At 38.9% G+C, this 15,841-nt stretch overlaps 1 protein-coding gene across 4 annotated transcripts in view; it reads left to right on the forward strand.

Moving 5' to 3' along the window:
• The window catches only part of BDP1 (B double prime 1, subunit of RNA polymerase III transcription initiation factor IIIB), a 108,302-nt gene that overhangs the window by 4,227 nt on the left and 88,234 nt on the right, over positions 1–15,841 (forward strand). For 2 of the 4 annotated variants that reach the window (XM_005672526.4, XM_085002421.1), the window contains exons 2-7: positions 1,157–1,436; positions 3,083–3,192; positions 4,806–4,865; positions 7,611–7,739; positions 8,958–9,091; positions 11,451–11,545. In XM_005672526.4, coding sequence (XP_005672583.3) covers positions 1,157–1,436; positions 3,083–3,192; positions 4,806–4,865; positions 7,611–7,739; positions 8,958–9,091; positions 11,451–11,545 — 808 coding nt within the window. The remainder of the gene's footprint in view (positions 1–1,156; positions 1,437–3,082; positions 3,193–4,805; positions 4,866–7,610; positions 7,740–8,957; positions 9,092–11,450; positions 11,546–15,841) is intronic. The other 2 variants (XM_005672527.4, XM_085002422.1) reach the window with 1 other exon arrangement.

Raw genomic sequence — 15,841 nt, forward strand, 5'->3', positions numbered from 1 at the left:
GGATTCCAGTTGGATTAGTTTCCATTGCATCACAGTGGGAACTCCCTGGCCTGGGAACTTATGCATGCTGCAGATACAGCCCAAAAAACCCCAAAACTGGAAAAAAAAAAAAAAAAAAGAAGAATAGAAGAATATGAATTAACCTCTCAGTTATCTGATAATTTGAGTTACGCTGATTAGCTTTGTTTTATAATTTAGATTTTTTGTATTTTGTCTTTGCTTTCCTTGAGGGACGTAGCATGAGCATAAAATTATGTGCTATTAGGTCTTAGGAATTTGAGGTTTCAAAGGACTCATTAGTTTTCATTAGAATTTCCAGGAGTTCCCGTCATGGCTCAGTGGTTAAGGAATCCGACTAGGAACCTTGAGGTTGCCGGTTCAATCCCTGGCCTTGCTCAGTGGGTTAACGATGATCCGGTGTTGCCGTGAGCTGTGGTGTAGGTTGCAGACTCAGCTCGGATCCTGTGTTGCTGTGGCTCTGGTGTAGGCCGGCAGCTACAGCTCCGATTCAACCCCTAGCCTGGGAACCTCCACATGCCTCGGGAGCGGCCCTAGAAATGGCAAAGAGACAAAAAAAAAAAAAAAAAAAAAAAAGAATTTACATATCTAAATTTAGTAAATAAAAATTTTATTGCTACCTCTGTTCAAGTCAATGATTTCCCACCACCCCTCCAAAAGACATGTGGAAGTTTCTGCCTGGAGGGAGCAAAACTAAGCCAGACCTTCGACCCCCACCTCAGTGGCAGCAATGCCTTATCCTTAACCCACTGTGCGCTGGGCCTGGGATCTGACTGGCGCCTCCACAGAGAGAAGCTGGATCATTAAGCCACTGTACCACAGCAGGAACTCCTAGACTGGTTTTTATTTATTTATTTTTTGTCTTTTTGCCTTTTCTAGAGCCACTCCCAAGGCATATGGAGGTTCCCAGGCTAGGGGTCTAATTGGAGCTATAGGTGCCCGCCTACACCACAGCCACAGCAATGCTGGATCCTTAACCCCCTGAGCAAGGCCAGGGTTTGAACCCGAATCCTCATGGTTCCTAGTCGGATTCGTTAACCACTGCACCACAACGGGAACTCCTAGACTGGTTTTTAAAAGTAGGATATTTAAAAGAAGATCCATGGTATCCTTTTTTTTTCTTTTTAACTTTCAACAGTGATGAAAAGACTGATGGTGGGAATAATGTTGAAGAATCAAGTAAATCTTCCCCTACTGTTTCACAAAGAAGAAAGCGACTATCAAGTACCTCTAGTGTGGTCAAGCCTAGTGTCAGTGTTCCCTCAGAACCTCATCCTTTATCTACAGTTAATAATCAAGAAGCTCCACAGCCAAACCCCGTTCCGACAAAAGAGAAACAGCCATGCTCAGATCGATTCCGAATATATAAAGCCCAGAAACTGAGAGAAATGTTAAAAGAAGAGTTGAGAAAAGAGAAGGTATTGTAAAAAAATCAGAATTTTGACTGTTGCCTGCTAGATTTCTGATTTTATGTTAATGAGGCATCATTTAGAGGAAAAATAAGCATCTGTAGCATTTTGATGAGAGAAACAAAACCAAATCACATCCTTCATGTTAGTACAATATCCCCTTTTGTTAACAGAATGATTTAAGAAGCATGATGGGATTAATAAGCTATTTTTTTTCCACAGTATTAATTTTTATATATTTTATTCATCTATGTCTTTTTTTTTTTTTTTTTTTTTTTTTTGGTCTTTTTGCCATTTCTAGGGCAGCTCCCACGGCATATGGAGGCTCCCAGGCTAGGGGTCCAATCGGAGCTGTAGCCACCAGCCTACACCACAGCCCACGGGAATACCAGATCCTCAACCCACTGAGCGAGGCCAGGGATCAAACCCGCAACCTCATGGTTCCTAGTCAGATTCGTTAACCACTGAGCCACGACGGGAACCCCCATCTATGTCTTTGTTTTTGGCAGCAGCCACAAATAAAAGTTCCATATGTGTGCTCACAAACACATATGCTTACAAGTGTATTTATAAACTAGACCTTTAGTGGGATTTTTTTCTGAGGATGTCTAGGTATGACTGACATTCATTTGAATTAAGTATAGTTGAGCAAAATGAATTGGTAATGTTTTCTAAATTGACAAAAGGAAAATTGTAGATGGGGAAGATGTGTGTATAACTCGAGTCTATGTTCTTTTTAATCTTGAAGATTCATTGTCTGTCTGAGAAGGCAGTGTGACACTAGGAAAGCATGCATCCTCTGGAATTTGATACTTTAAGGTTTGACTCTTAGGGTCATCCTTTATTATGTAACTTTGAACAATTTAGTCTCCTGTGGCTGTTCCCTCATTTGTAAAATAGACTGATGATAGTATCCACCTTATTGGAAGATTGTGAAGATTAAAAGAGTTGATATGTGTAAAACACATTTAGACTAGTTACTTAGTAAATGGTAAGAGCCCAACAAATGTCTGCTCTTATTATTAATTATAGAATGTCCACCTTTTTCTAATTAAGAGGAAGATAAAATACTTACCTCGGTATTTTGTATTCATTATCTCATTTAAATATGTTAACTGTGAGAAGTTGATGTCACTTTTATACAGGAGGAGATAAAACTCCGAGAGGTTATTTGCTTTATGTCAAGTATCAGTGGAGGCTGTGAGACTTGAATCCATATCCTTGAAAATCTAAGCCTCAAAATGTTCTATGTTTTATAGAATCTGCTTAATTACATTTATTTTGGGGAAGCAAAAATTAAATATTTGCTTCAAGAATTTTATAAAGCATGCAGAATTCCAGTTCATTGCAGGGCAAGTAAAAGCTGTGTATGTATAAATTTTCAGTGAACCCTTGTGATTAGTCAGCATCAGTAATCATGATTTTATACATTGCACTTTATGCAGTCCTAGTCACTTTAGTTTTTAAAATTCCTTAATGTGCTCCAACTTTTTAATACTGAATTTATAATTTCTACTAAAATTAGGCATAATTGTGATAGGAATAATTTTCAAGCACTTGAAATGAATGCAGCAGTTGGCTGAATACTTAAATGTATATGGCTATAATTCTCCTTTATTTATAAAATAAAAGTGTATCTTTGTGTGTGTGTCTAGAAGCAATGGAAAAACAAACATGCCGTAAATGAAAATCAGAGGCCACAAGATCGTTCAAAAATGACTATGAGAGATTTCATATATTACCTGCCAAATAACAATCCAATGACGTAAGTAAAGTTTATTTCTGTTTTACTTCCTTTGGGTATGTAGTGATTTAAGTAAATATCATTTTTATAAAGTACAGTTTCATGTTTTCCAAAAACATGTTGACAAAATTTATGGCACATGGGATGTCCTTTTATTTTTTAATTTTAATTTTAAGTTTTTGACCACTCCAGCGGCATGTGGAAGTTCCTGGGGCCAGGGACTGAACCTGCAACAGGAGTGACAACGTCGGATCCTTACCCTGCTGTGCCACCAGGGGAGTTCCTGATGTCCTTTTAGATAGAACTTTATGGCAAAAATTAGTGATATTTCACGTCACTGCTTTCTTGGGATGGTAAATGATGCCCTTTATCTCTGAGATGAAAAATAAATTTCATATGTTATATTACCAAGATGTAGTAAAACCAACTAAATAACTTTTCTGTCGTTAGTATTGGATGCTAGTCAGATTCTTAAGCTGCCGAACCACAACAGGAACTCCACCATTTATATTTCTTTTTCTTTTTTTTTAATCTCTTTGTCTTTTTAGGGCCGCATCCGCAGCATGTGGAGGTTCCCAGGCTAGGGGTCTAATTGGAGCTGTAGCTGCTGGCCTATGCCACAGCCACAGCAACGCCAGATCCGAGCTTCCTCTGTGACCTACACCACACCTCAGGGCAACGCCGGATCCTTAACCCACTGAGCAAGGGCAGGGATTGAACCCGCAACTACATGGTTCCTAGCTAAATTTGTTTCTGCTGTGCCACGACAGGAACTCCCCTATTTCTTTTTCTTTTTCTTTCTTTCTTTCTTTTTTTTTTTTTTTTTTTTTCGGTCTTGTCTTTTTAGGGCCGCACCCGTGACATATGGAGGTTCCCAGGCCAGGAGTCCAATTGGAGCTGTAGCTGCCAGCCTACACCAGAGCCATAGCAAGGTGGGATCCAAGCTGCACCTGCGAGCTACACCATAGCTCATGGCAATGCCAGATCCTTAACCCACTGAGAGAGACCAGGGATCGAGTCCTCATGGATGCTAGTTGGGTTCACTAACCGCTAAGCCATGACTGGGAACTCCAATATTTCTTATATACTATAATGTTATCTAAAGGGGTGATCTAATTTCCATACCCTACCTCTTAATTAAATGCAGTGGCATTGATTAACAAATTCTCTTAAGAACAAAGCTTGATTGTAATCACAGGCTGGGGAGGCAGAAAGTTTATAATAAATCTTCTCATGGTTGTGTTGTTCATGGTGTGCCAGGTGAATGTAGGAGTAGTGGTGTGTTTTCATTGTAGCCTTTTCCAGGTTCACTCGGCTTCAGCCTAGTTGCGGGAAGGGCCAGAAACCTAGGTTTTGAGTTGTTTAACATGTAGGAGTTGAAAATGAGCCAACTAGGTTGCTTCATGCCTTGGGACTAGGAGTTTCCCTTCACTGGTCACTTGATTAGGGTAATGAATTATTTATGTTGATGATGGAAGTTTTTTACTGAAAAATTGACTGTTGGAGTACGCCATCATTAATAGTGTTATATCATTAAAAAAATTGCAACTAAAATTATTTGTTTTTTGTCTCAGATAAAACTGACAAAATGTAAGTTAGTTATTAAAAAGTGTGTTGCTATTTGTGTTTAATAGTTCTTCACTGGAGCAAGAAAAGAAAACTGAAAAATCGTCGACACCAGTCCAAACAAGAGAGTAAGCATCTCATCTTTTTTGAATATTTTCTATTGTGGATACTTTTTTTTTGTACTTTTTTTTTTTTTTTTTTTTTTTTTTAAGGTCTGCACCTGTGACATATAGAGGTTCCCAGGCTAGGGGGTCAAATTGGAGCTGTAGCTGCTGGCCTATACCACAGCCATATCAATGCCAGATCCGAGCTGCATCTGCAGTCTACACCACAGCTCACGGCAACGCTGGATCTTTAACCCACTGAGCGAGGCCAGGGATTGAACCCGAGTCCTCATGGTTACTGGTAAGGTTCTTTACCACTGAGCCACGATGGGAACTCTGATATGTTTTTAAAAAATGAAATCAAATGATTCTTTCTATTTTAGTTAAATTACATGTGATGGGGTTTTTAGGTAGAATAACGACAAGAATAAAAGTAACTTCTTGTTTAAGTCAGTATGAAAGCCCCACACTATTTGTGTACTAAGTAAATAGTCTGATGATTTTAAATTAAAGCTTTTAGAATTAGGGTTTTATTTTATTTATTTATTTTTTTCACTTTTAGGGCCACATGTGCGGCATATGGAAGTTCCCAGGCTAGGGGTCAAATCCGAGCTGAGGCTGCCAGCCTGTGCCATAGCTCGCAGGCAGTGCCAGATACTTAACCCACTGAGCAAGGCCAGGGATCGAACCCAGATCCTCATGGGTACTAGTCAGGTTCGTTACTGCTGAGACACAATGGAAACTACTCATTTTATTCATTTATTTATTTTTTTTGTCTTTTTGCCTTTTCTAGGGCCGCTGCCACAACATATGGAGGTTCTCACGCTAGGGGTCTAATTGGAGCTGTAGCTGCTGGCCTACACCACAGCCACAGTAACGCCAGATCCGAGCTACATCTGCGACCTACACCACAGCTCATGGCAACGCTGGATCCTTAACCACTGAGCAAGGCCAGGGATCGAACCTGCAACCTTATGGTTCCTAGTCCGATTCGTTAACCGCTGAGCCACGACGGGAACTCCCTCATTTTAGAATGATAATATTCATATTCATATGGTGCAAAATTCAAAAGGAACAAAAATATTGAGAACATATGGTGCAAAATTCAAAAGGAACAAAAATATTGGGAACGTTTTCTAACTCTGACTGCCATCTAGTCCCTCTCCCTAGAGGCAACAAATGTTATCAAATTTTTATTGTATCTTTCTAGTTCTAGTCTATGTCTATCCAAGCATTTTTTTCTTTCTTTTTAGCATCCTGTATACACTATTCTGCAGTAGGTATTGTTTTGATGCCATTAGAGAGTCTCTTTGCGTACAAGCATTTTACTGTCACATGTATTAGTTTATTCCCAAGAAATTCCTCCAAGAGACCTCTGAGGAAGTTATTGTAGTCTTGTAATTCAAGATAGGAAATTGTGGAAAATCAAAAGAAGCATTAGGGTTTTTCTGGTTGTTACATCAAGTAACAGTCATTAAGTAATGATTGCTGTTATGCTTAGAATCCGTATCATTTATTTATTTTTGTTAAGGCTGCCCTTGCAGTATATGGAAGTTCCTGGGCTAGGGGTTGAATCAGAGCTGTAGCTGCTGGCCTACACCACAGCCACAGCAATGCCAGATCCAAGCCTCATCTGCAACCTATGCCACAGCTTGTGGCAATGCCAGATCCTTAATTCACTGAGTGAGGCCAGGGATAGAACCCACTTTTTTTTTTGTCTTTTTGCCTTTTCTAGGGCTGCTCACATGGCATATGGAGGTTTCCAGGCTAGGTTTCTAATTGGAGCTGTAGCTGCCAGCCTACGCCAGAGCTGCAGCAGTGTGGGATCCGAGCCTTGCATCTGCAACCTACACCACAGGTCACGGCAACGTTGGATCTTTAACCCACTGAGCAAGGCCAGGGATCGAACCCACAACCTCATGGTTCCTAGTTGGATTCGTTAACCACTGAGCCACAACGGGAACTCCTAGAACCCACATCTTAATGGACATGATATCGGGTTCTTAACCTGCTGAACCACACTGGAAACTCCTAGAATTCATATTATTTTTAATTAATTAATTAATTAATTTTACAGCCATGCCCTTGGCATGTGGAGGTTCCTGAGATCCAAGCTGCTGCAGTGACAGTGTTGGATCCTCAACCTGCTGTGCCACAGGGGAACTCCAAATCTACATTATTTTAAAGTGGAACTCTCAAGCTTTAGAAATAGATTATGTTTTTACCATTTTATAGGTTATATTTCCTTCAGTAAGATCTTGAGATAGTGTAATTGAATGGAAAGTGTATGGAATTTGGAGTCATCATTTGGAAAAGTGTGTTTAGCTTCTCTGGTCTACCCTCACTGTTGTATAATCTAGAGCAAAAGTAATTTATCTTCTCCAAACTTCAAATGAGTATGAAAACTACCCCCCAAAGTTTGTTCTGAAGAGGTGGTAGAATGATTTGGAAACTAATGCTGTATAACTGTAAGGGTTATTTTTGTTAATGCTGTTATATCTGGATGGTTTACTCTGATACTCTATTGAGGTAGAAAAGGTGAGCATTTATTTCCTTTCATTTTCAAAGGGAGTAAAGGCTCTTAGTAAATGCTACTTGATAAAATTTGAGAAAGCCTTATGACTGTCCTTAACAACACATAGCATTTATTTTCACTTAGGTTATAGGGAAAGTAGGGAATAGCTAGAAGGTTGAATTTGAAATAATTTATTTTAGAAGTTCATAATATTCAGGGAATATTTATGAAATAACCTATCTTTACATTTGTAGGCAAGAAGGTAAGAGTACTCCTGATGGTGAAGATAATGAAGAAATAGAAGAAGAGATGGATGATGGTCCATTGCTGGTTCCTCGAGTCAAAGTGGCAGAAGATGGTTCTATTATTTTGGATGAAGAAAGGTAAGTTTAAAAAAAGAGAGATTGTGGTTTTATGAGAACAAATGTGCTTTGTCTAGTGAGGGAGATTGAGCTGCTGTATTTGTCATTGTCACTTAGACTCCGATGTTTATATTTGCATAATGGATGTCGTAAATAGAAAGGTGGCTTAGATTCATTTATAATCTTTAGCAATTTTTGTAATGTCATCCTTTTATGAGAAGATGCCGACTTGCCACCCACTAACCTGCTGCCATTGTTTTACTAACTTTGCTGGTAACTGAGATCAGCTATTGAAATAGTCACGCGCTATCCTCCACAGAGGATAGATTTCGAAGATTAACTCAACCTTGTTGTTAATTTTCAAGCTTAGTATTATTAACTTATACCATATTCTGTTGTGTGGTGATAACTACTGAAAATTCATTGAAACGTAGGTGTAACATATTTTATGATTTTTCTTATGGTGAGGTTTAATTGACTTTCTGATTTAATTTTAGTCATAACATTAAATTTCTCAAATTTGACATTATGCAATTTAGTTGTCTTTCCAGTGTTTCTTATTAAAAAAGGAAGATAAATTACTAAGGAAATAAAAAAGAGGGATGGAAAGTCTTCTGACAGTTTAGTTAGTAATAAATTGTTTTATAGCATGTAGATTCTATGATAAACATAAATGTAATATTATTAATAATAATTGTTTTTGTGTGTTGTTTTCCATTACTTTGTGGTGATGATTATACTGTTAAAAGCATAATTAACTGCTCTGTGTGCAGGAGTGTAACACATAAATGTAAAATACTTATATTTCTCAGTATCCCCTGTTGGTAGTTAATAATATATGTTAAATATAGGAGACGTGCAAAAGTCACTAAAAAATAATTATTTAGGTTACCCAAAGATATTTTGTAGATTTCATATTGCAGTAATTAAGGATTTTGAAAAAATAGTTGGCATTTGTTTTTGCTCCCTGGCAATGACATTTTAAGTGAAAATCAGGAGATTCTTGGAAAATATGCATACCTCAAATGTATATTGTACTTTTTTTCATTTGTATATTATACTTTTTTTTTTTTTTTGTCTCTTTTTTTGCTATTTCTTTGGGCCGCTTCTGCGGCATGTATATTATACTTTTGATGTGGCTTTGCCATAGTAGATTTCAAAATATAACTGTTAAGATCTCATTTACTATTTATTTCCTTGTTTTTAGTGTATAGCTATTTAAAAATATTTTTCTTTCAGTTTAACTGTAGAAGTTTTGAGAACAAAAGGTCCCTGTGTTGTTGAGGAAAATGACCCCATATTTGAGCGTGGTTCTACAACTACATATTCCAGCTTTAGGAAAAACTATTACTCTAAACCGTGGTCAAATAAAGGTAACTGATTTTCATTTTAAATTGTGTAGATTGTTCATTTGAAATGAAGTGAATTATTTTCTCTTTCTAAATTAAACAAGAACTCTCTTAAGTAAAAAAGAAAAATTCCGAGTTGCCTTCATGGCTCAGTGGTTAACAAATCTGACTAGGAACCATGAGGTTGCGGGTTTGATCCCTGGCCTCGCTCAGTGGGTTAAGGATCTGGCATTGTCGTGAGCTGTGGTGTAGGTCGCAGACGAGGCTCAGATCCCTCGTTGCTGTGGCTGTGGTGTAGGCCAGCGGGCTACAGCTCCGATTAGACTCCTAGCCCGGGAACCTCCATATGCCACGGGAGCGGCCCTAGAAATGGCAAAAAGACAAAAAAAAAAAAAAAAAAAAGAAAAAGAAAGAAATCCAAACTACCATGTTTTCTCTTTAGCTAATTTTATTGCTTCCTTTTTCCTACCTCCCATTATGGAACTGTATCTCTGACTATCTTAGGAATCTTTTTTATGAGTTAGCATTATGGTTATTTTGAAATATTCCTCTCTGTTAAATTCCTATAAAACAAATACCATTTTAATGACAAATTATCAATATTTTTAATGCTCATAATAACAGTCATACCTAAGTATTGATAATACAGTTTTTAATGGTAAAAACTACAGAGTTAGAAAACGTAGCACCTGGAGATCCTGTTGTGGCTCAGTGCATTAAGAATCCAACTAGAATCCATGAGGATGCAGGTTCAATCCCTAGCCCCACTTGGTAGGTTAAGCATCTAGCCTTGCTGTAAGCTGTGGTCTAGGTTGCAGACATGTCTTGGATCCGTATTCTGCGGGTGTGGCCCTAAAAAGACAAAATACATATATATATTTTATATATATATATATATATAATATACATATATATAACCTATTGCATCCTGTTGCATATTACTTTTTATTTTTGCTCTTTGGTATGAACATGCCCATTTCTTACTTTCTTTCTTTTTTTTTTTTCTTTTTTTTATTTAGGGCCGCACCTGTAGCATGTGGAAGTTCCCATGCTAGGGGTTGAATCAGAGCTGTAGCTGCTGGCCATAGCCACAGCAACATCAGATCTAAGCATTGTTTGCAACCTACACCACAGTTTGCGGCAATGCCAGATTATTAATCCACTGAGCGAGGCCAGGGATCAGACCAACATCTTCATGGATATTAGATGCATTTCTGTTGAGCCACAATGGGGACTCCCTAACGGAGGTAATTTTATTTTTTAATTTAATTTAATTTTTTTTTTTTTTTTTTTTTTTTTTTTTTTGTCTTTTGCCATTTCTGGGGCTGCTCTGGCGGCACAGGCTAGGGGTTGAATTGGAGCTGTAGCCGCTGGCCTCCGCCAGAGCCACAGCAGCGTGGGATCCGAGCCGTTTCTGTGACCTACACCACAGCTGATGGCAACGACGGATCCTTAACCCACTGAGCAAGGCCAGGGATTGAACCCGAAACCTTATGGTTCCTAGTTGGATTCGTTAACCACTGAGCCATCATGGGAACTCCTAAAGAAAGTAATTTTAGATCCGTGAGGTTCTTTGTAGTAAAATTGAAATATGTCTTTGTACATGTACATAGATATATTTCTGTGATTAAAAGACTTACTGGACTTTTGGGTGTTCCCTAGTGGCTTAATGGATTAAAGATCTGGCATTGTCACTGCTGTGGCGTGGGTTTGATCACTGGCCCAGGAACTGGCCCAGAAACATTCTGTGGCTATGGGTCCAGCCAAAAAAAAAAAAAAATTATTGGACTTTAATGAAAAACTTAAGTACTGTCTTATTTATTTACCTTTTTCTTTTTTTTTTTTTTGGCCACGTTGCAGCATACAGAGTCCTGGGCCAGGGGCCAGATGTAGCAATGCTGGATCTTTTAGCCCACTCTACCGGGCTGAGGATTGAACCAGTGTTCTGGCACTGCAGAGATGCTGCTGATCCCATTGTCCCACGGTGGGAACTCCTGTCTATTTCATTTCATTTTATTTTTTTTAAATTAAAAAATTTTTTTTTTCTTTTTGTATTTTCTTAGGCTGTACCCGCGGCACATGGAGGTTCCCAGGCTAGGGGTCTAATCAGAGCTGTGGCTGCCAGTCTACACCACAGCCACAGGAACTCGAGTTCCGAGCCACATCTTCGACCTACACCACAGCTCACGGCAACATGGGATCCTTAACCCACTGAGTGAGCCCAGGGATTGAACCCGCATGGTTCCTAGTCATATTTGTTAACCACTGAGCCACGACGGGAACTCCTCTATTTTATTTTTAACTCGATGTATTCTTAGGATTCCTATCTCTGAAATATTTAGAACACTAATTCTCAGTTTTTCTAAATCTTTTATTTTTACAGAAACAGATATGTTTTTTTTAGCCATCAGCATGGTAGGAACTGACTTTTCTATGATCGGACAGCTTTTTCCTCACAGAGCAAGGATAGAAATTAAGGTAAGGCAAACCCATTATTCATCGATTAAAGAGAGATTAAAAAATTAGTATTAACCTTTGTACAGTGTAATAATGGTCATTCTGGTTCTGCAGGATATGAGGAGTTGTTTATATTCTTTATTTTCCTTTTTGATTATTGATCTTTGATACAAGGAGAACAAAATGTTAAAGTTCTATGAAGGCTACAATTTGATTGTCTAGGGGAGTGCTCTGATCTGAGTAATTAATGACAAATTTGTCACTAGACTGTTTGTTTCAGAAGTAGTTTAGACCCTTCCCTTAGAAGAGTTTAGTGTGGTTCCAGCAGGTCTTTGGGCAAAGTATAGAAAAGTGAAAATGGACTAGTAAATTTACATTGGTTTTCAGGGGAGTTCCCGCTGTGGCGCAGTGGTTAACGAATCCTACTAGGAACCATGAGGTGGCGGGTTTGATCCCTGCCCTTGCTCAGTGGGTTACCGATTCGCCATTCGCCATTGCCGTGAGCTGTGGTGTAGGTTGCAGACATGGCTCGGGTCCCGAGTTGCTGTGGCTCTGGCGTTGCTGTGGCTCTGGCGTAGGCTGGCAGCTACAGGTCCGATTCGACCCCTAGCCTGGGAACTTCCATATGCCGCAGGAGCGGCCCAAGAAATAGCAAAAAGACAAAAAAAAAAAAAAACAAAACCAAACCCAAAATACATTGGTTTTCAAATTTTGAATCAACCTTGTATTGTATTCCTCTGATAAATCCCAGTTAATCATACTGTATTATACTTTTTATATGTTGCTGACTTTTATTATATTTTCTTGTGGATGTTTTGCATCTTTGTTCATGGGGGTGTTGATTTTTAATTTCCTTTGAGTGTTGTTATGTTTTTGGTAGCAGGATTATGCTGGTCATAGAAAATGAGTTGGAAAGTTTCCCTCTTCAGTTATCTGAGAAAATTTGTTTAAGATTAGTATTATTTTTTTTTATGTTAGATAGAATTTACCCATGAAACCATCTGGGCTTATAGTTTCCTTTGGAGCAAAGGTTTTGATTGAGTTCCATTTCTTTAATACATATAGGGTATTTATATTTTCAGTTTTTCCTTGTGTCAGTTTAGATGCTAAGTTGTTGAATTTATAGGCATAAAAATTTCATGCCTTTCACTTAGCATTTTAGTGTTTGTGAGATTTATAGTGATATATCTCATGGAGTAATTTTTTTTTTGTTTGTTTTGCTAAAGGTTTTTGACTTCCAGAAGTCTTTTTAAATGAACCAGCTTTTAGCTATGTTAAGTTTTCAGTTTGTGTGTTTTCACTGATTTTTTATTTATTTTTCTTTCTCGGCTGTGTCTATGGCATATGGAAGTTCCTGGACCAGGGATCAAAATCCAAGCTGCAAAAAGACAAAAAAAAAATAAAGTAAAAAAATAAAAAAATAGGAGTTCCCGTCGTGGCGCAGTGGTTAACGAATACGACTAGGAACCATGAGGTTGCGGGTTCGGTCCCTGCCCTTGCTCAGTGGGTTAACGATCCGGCGTTGCCGTGAGCTGTGGTGTAGGTTGCAGACTCGGCTCGGATCCCGCGTTGCTGTGGCTCTGGCGTAGGCCGGTGGCTACAGCTCTGATTCAACCCCTAGCCTGGGAACCTCCATATGCCTCGGGAGCGGCCCAAGAAATAGCAACAACAACAAAAAACAAAAAGACAAAAAAAAAAAAAAAAATAGGCGTTTCTGTCGTGCTGCCGTGGTTAACGAATCCGACTAGGAACCATGAGGTTGTGGGTTCAGTCCCTGCACTTGCTCAGTGGGTTAACGATCCGGCGTTGCCGTGAGCTGTGGTGTAGGTTGCAGACTCGGCTCGGATCCCGCGTTGCTGTGGCTCTGGCGTAGGCCGGTGGCTGCAGCTCCGATTGGACCGCTAGCCTTGGAACCTCCATATGCCGCAGGAGCAGCCCAAGAAATAGCAAAAAGACAAAAAAAAAAATCCAAGCTGCAGCTGTGACCTGTGCCACAGCTGTGGCAATGCTGGATCCTTAACCCATTGTACCACACCTGGGATCAAACCTGCACCTCAGCAGTGACCCATGCTGCCACAGGGACAGCCCCAGATCCTTAACCTGCTGTGCCATAGTGGAATCTCCTTCGCTGATTTTTTAAAAACTCTGAGCGTTGCTTTCCTTCTTTAGGCATACTTCATTTTATTGTACTTTACAGATACTGTGTTTTTTTACAAATTGTAGATTTGTGGCAGCCCTGTATTGTCAGATGATGTTTAGCATTTTTTTAACAATAAAGTATTTGAAATTAAGTATTTTGGCATAATGCTATTGCACACTTAATAGACTGCCTCAGTATAATGTAAGCTTAACTTTTATGTGCACTGGGACACAACAACAAAAAAATGTGTGTGACTTGCTTTATTGTGATTTTCACTTTATTGCCATGGTCTGGAACCAAACCTGCAATATTTTCAAGGTGTGCCTGTACTTACTTTGGGTTTAATTTTCTCTATTTTTTTTAGCTTCTTTAGATTAAGCTTAGAACATAGATTTTTAAACCCTTCTTTTTTAATATAGACATTTAAAGCTATAAATTTCCATCTAAGCTGTAAGTATATCCCATAATATTAATATGTTGGCTTTCATTGTCAATCAGTTAAAAATATTTTCTAGGAGTTCTGTTGTGGGTCAGTGGAAACGAATCTGACTAGTATGCATGAGGACGAAGGTTTGATCCCTGGCCTTGCTCAGTGGGTTAAGGATCCAGCCTTGCCATAAGCTGTGGTGTAGGTCGCAGATGAGGCTTGGATCTGGTGTTGCTGTGGCTGTGGCGTAAGCCGTCAGCAGCTGCTCCGATTAGACCCCTAGCCTGGGAAACTCCATATGCTGCGGATGTAGCCCTAAAAAGACAAAAGACAAAAAGAAGAACAAAAAAGTGTTTAACTTCCAACATTTGGACGTTTCTCAATATCTTACTGTTACTGTTTTCTAATTTAACTTCATTGTGAATGTCAAAGGACATAATCTGTAAGATTTCTTTCTTTGAAATTTATTGAAATTTATTTTAAGGCCTGTCTTTCTCTCATCCTGGTCAGTGTTCCTGATACATGTGAAATGAATGTGTATCCTGCAGTTATTAGGTGTAGTATTGTCTAGTTCCATCATTTACTGAGTGAAGAGTTAACCATCCAACCATGGTTATAGAGTTGTCTGTTTCTCTCTGTAGATTTTTTTTTTTTTTCTTCTTTTTTTGGCTCAGGCATGCAATGGCTTGATGTGGAATCTCACTTCCCAAACCAAGGATTGAACCTGGGTTACAGCAGTGAAAGTGCTGAATCATAACCACTAGGCCACAGGGAACTCCCTAGATCTATCGGTTCCTGTTGTGCATTGAACTTCATGTTATTGAAGTTCTTTTATTGGTTGCATTCATGTTTTAGCTTGTTGAATTGATTCTTTTATTAGTAGGAAATGTCCGTATTTGTTCTATCACTCCTTGCTCTGAAGCCTTTTTTAAGATACTGATGTATCAACACCAGCTTTACTCTACATACTCTTCACATGATTTTTTTTTCCTATCCTTTTACTTTTTATCTATTTCTTTATAGATGACTTTTGTAATTACATGTAGTTGGATCATGCTACTTTAAAAATTTTTTTAATTGACATATAACAATGTACTAGTCTTAGGTGTACAGCATTGCAATTTGATATGTATATGCTATGAAATGATTACTGCAATAAATTTGGTTAACATCCATGAATATACATAGTTAGACATTTTCTTTTTCTTGTGATGAGAACTTTCTTTTCTTTCCTTATTTATTTATTTATTTTTTGGCTGTACACACAGCATGCCTAGGTTCCTGGGCCAGAGATCAAACCCGTGCCACAGCAGTGACGGTGCTGATCCTTAACCCATTGAGTGACCAGGGAACTCCTGATGAGAACCTTTATGATTTACTCTCTTAGCAACTTTCATACATACGGCACAGTATTGTGGTTTGTTTTTGGGTTTTTTTTGGGCTGCCCCTGCAACATACGGAAGTTCCCAGGCCAGGGGTTGAATTGGAGCTGCTGGCCTATGCCACAGCCCCGCCAAACCTGAGCCATGTCTGTGACCTACACCATAGCTCATGGCAACTCCAGATCCTTAACCCACTGAGTGAGGCCACGGCTTGAACCTGAGTCCTGATGGATACTAGTCAGGTTCGTTTCCGCTGAGCCACAGAGGGAAATCCGGTATTGTTAAGTATTGTCAACATGCTATACACTACATCCCCAGGACTTACTTATCTTATAGCCGGAAGTTTGTACCTTGACCACCTTTACTCA

The sequence above is a fragment of the Sus scrofa genome, chromosome 16 (genome assembly GCF_054392235.1).
Source record: "Sus scrofa isolate SSC_HxYL_T2T_F1_AM1 chromosome 16, Sscrofa_HxYL_maternal_Yorkshire_Landrace_v2.0, whole genome shotgun sequence".
NCBI lineage: Eukaryota > Metazoa > Chordata > Mammalia > Artiodactyla > Suidae > Sus > Sus scrofa.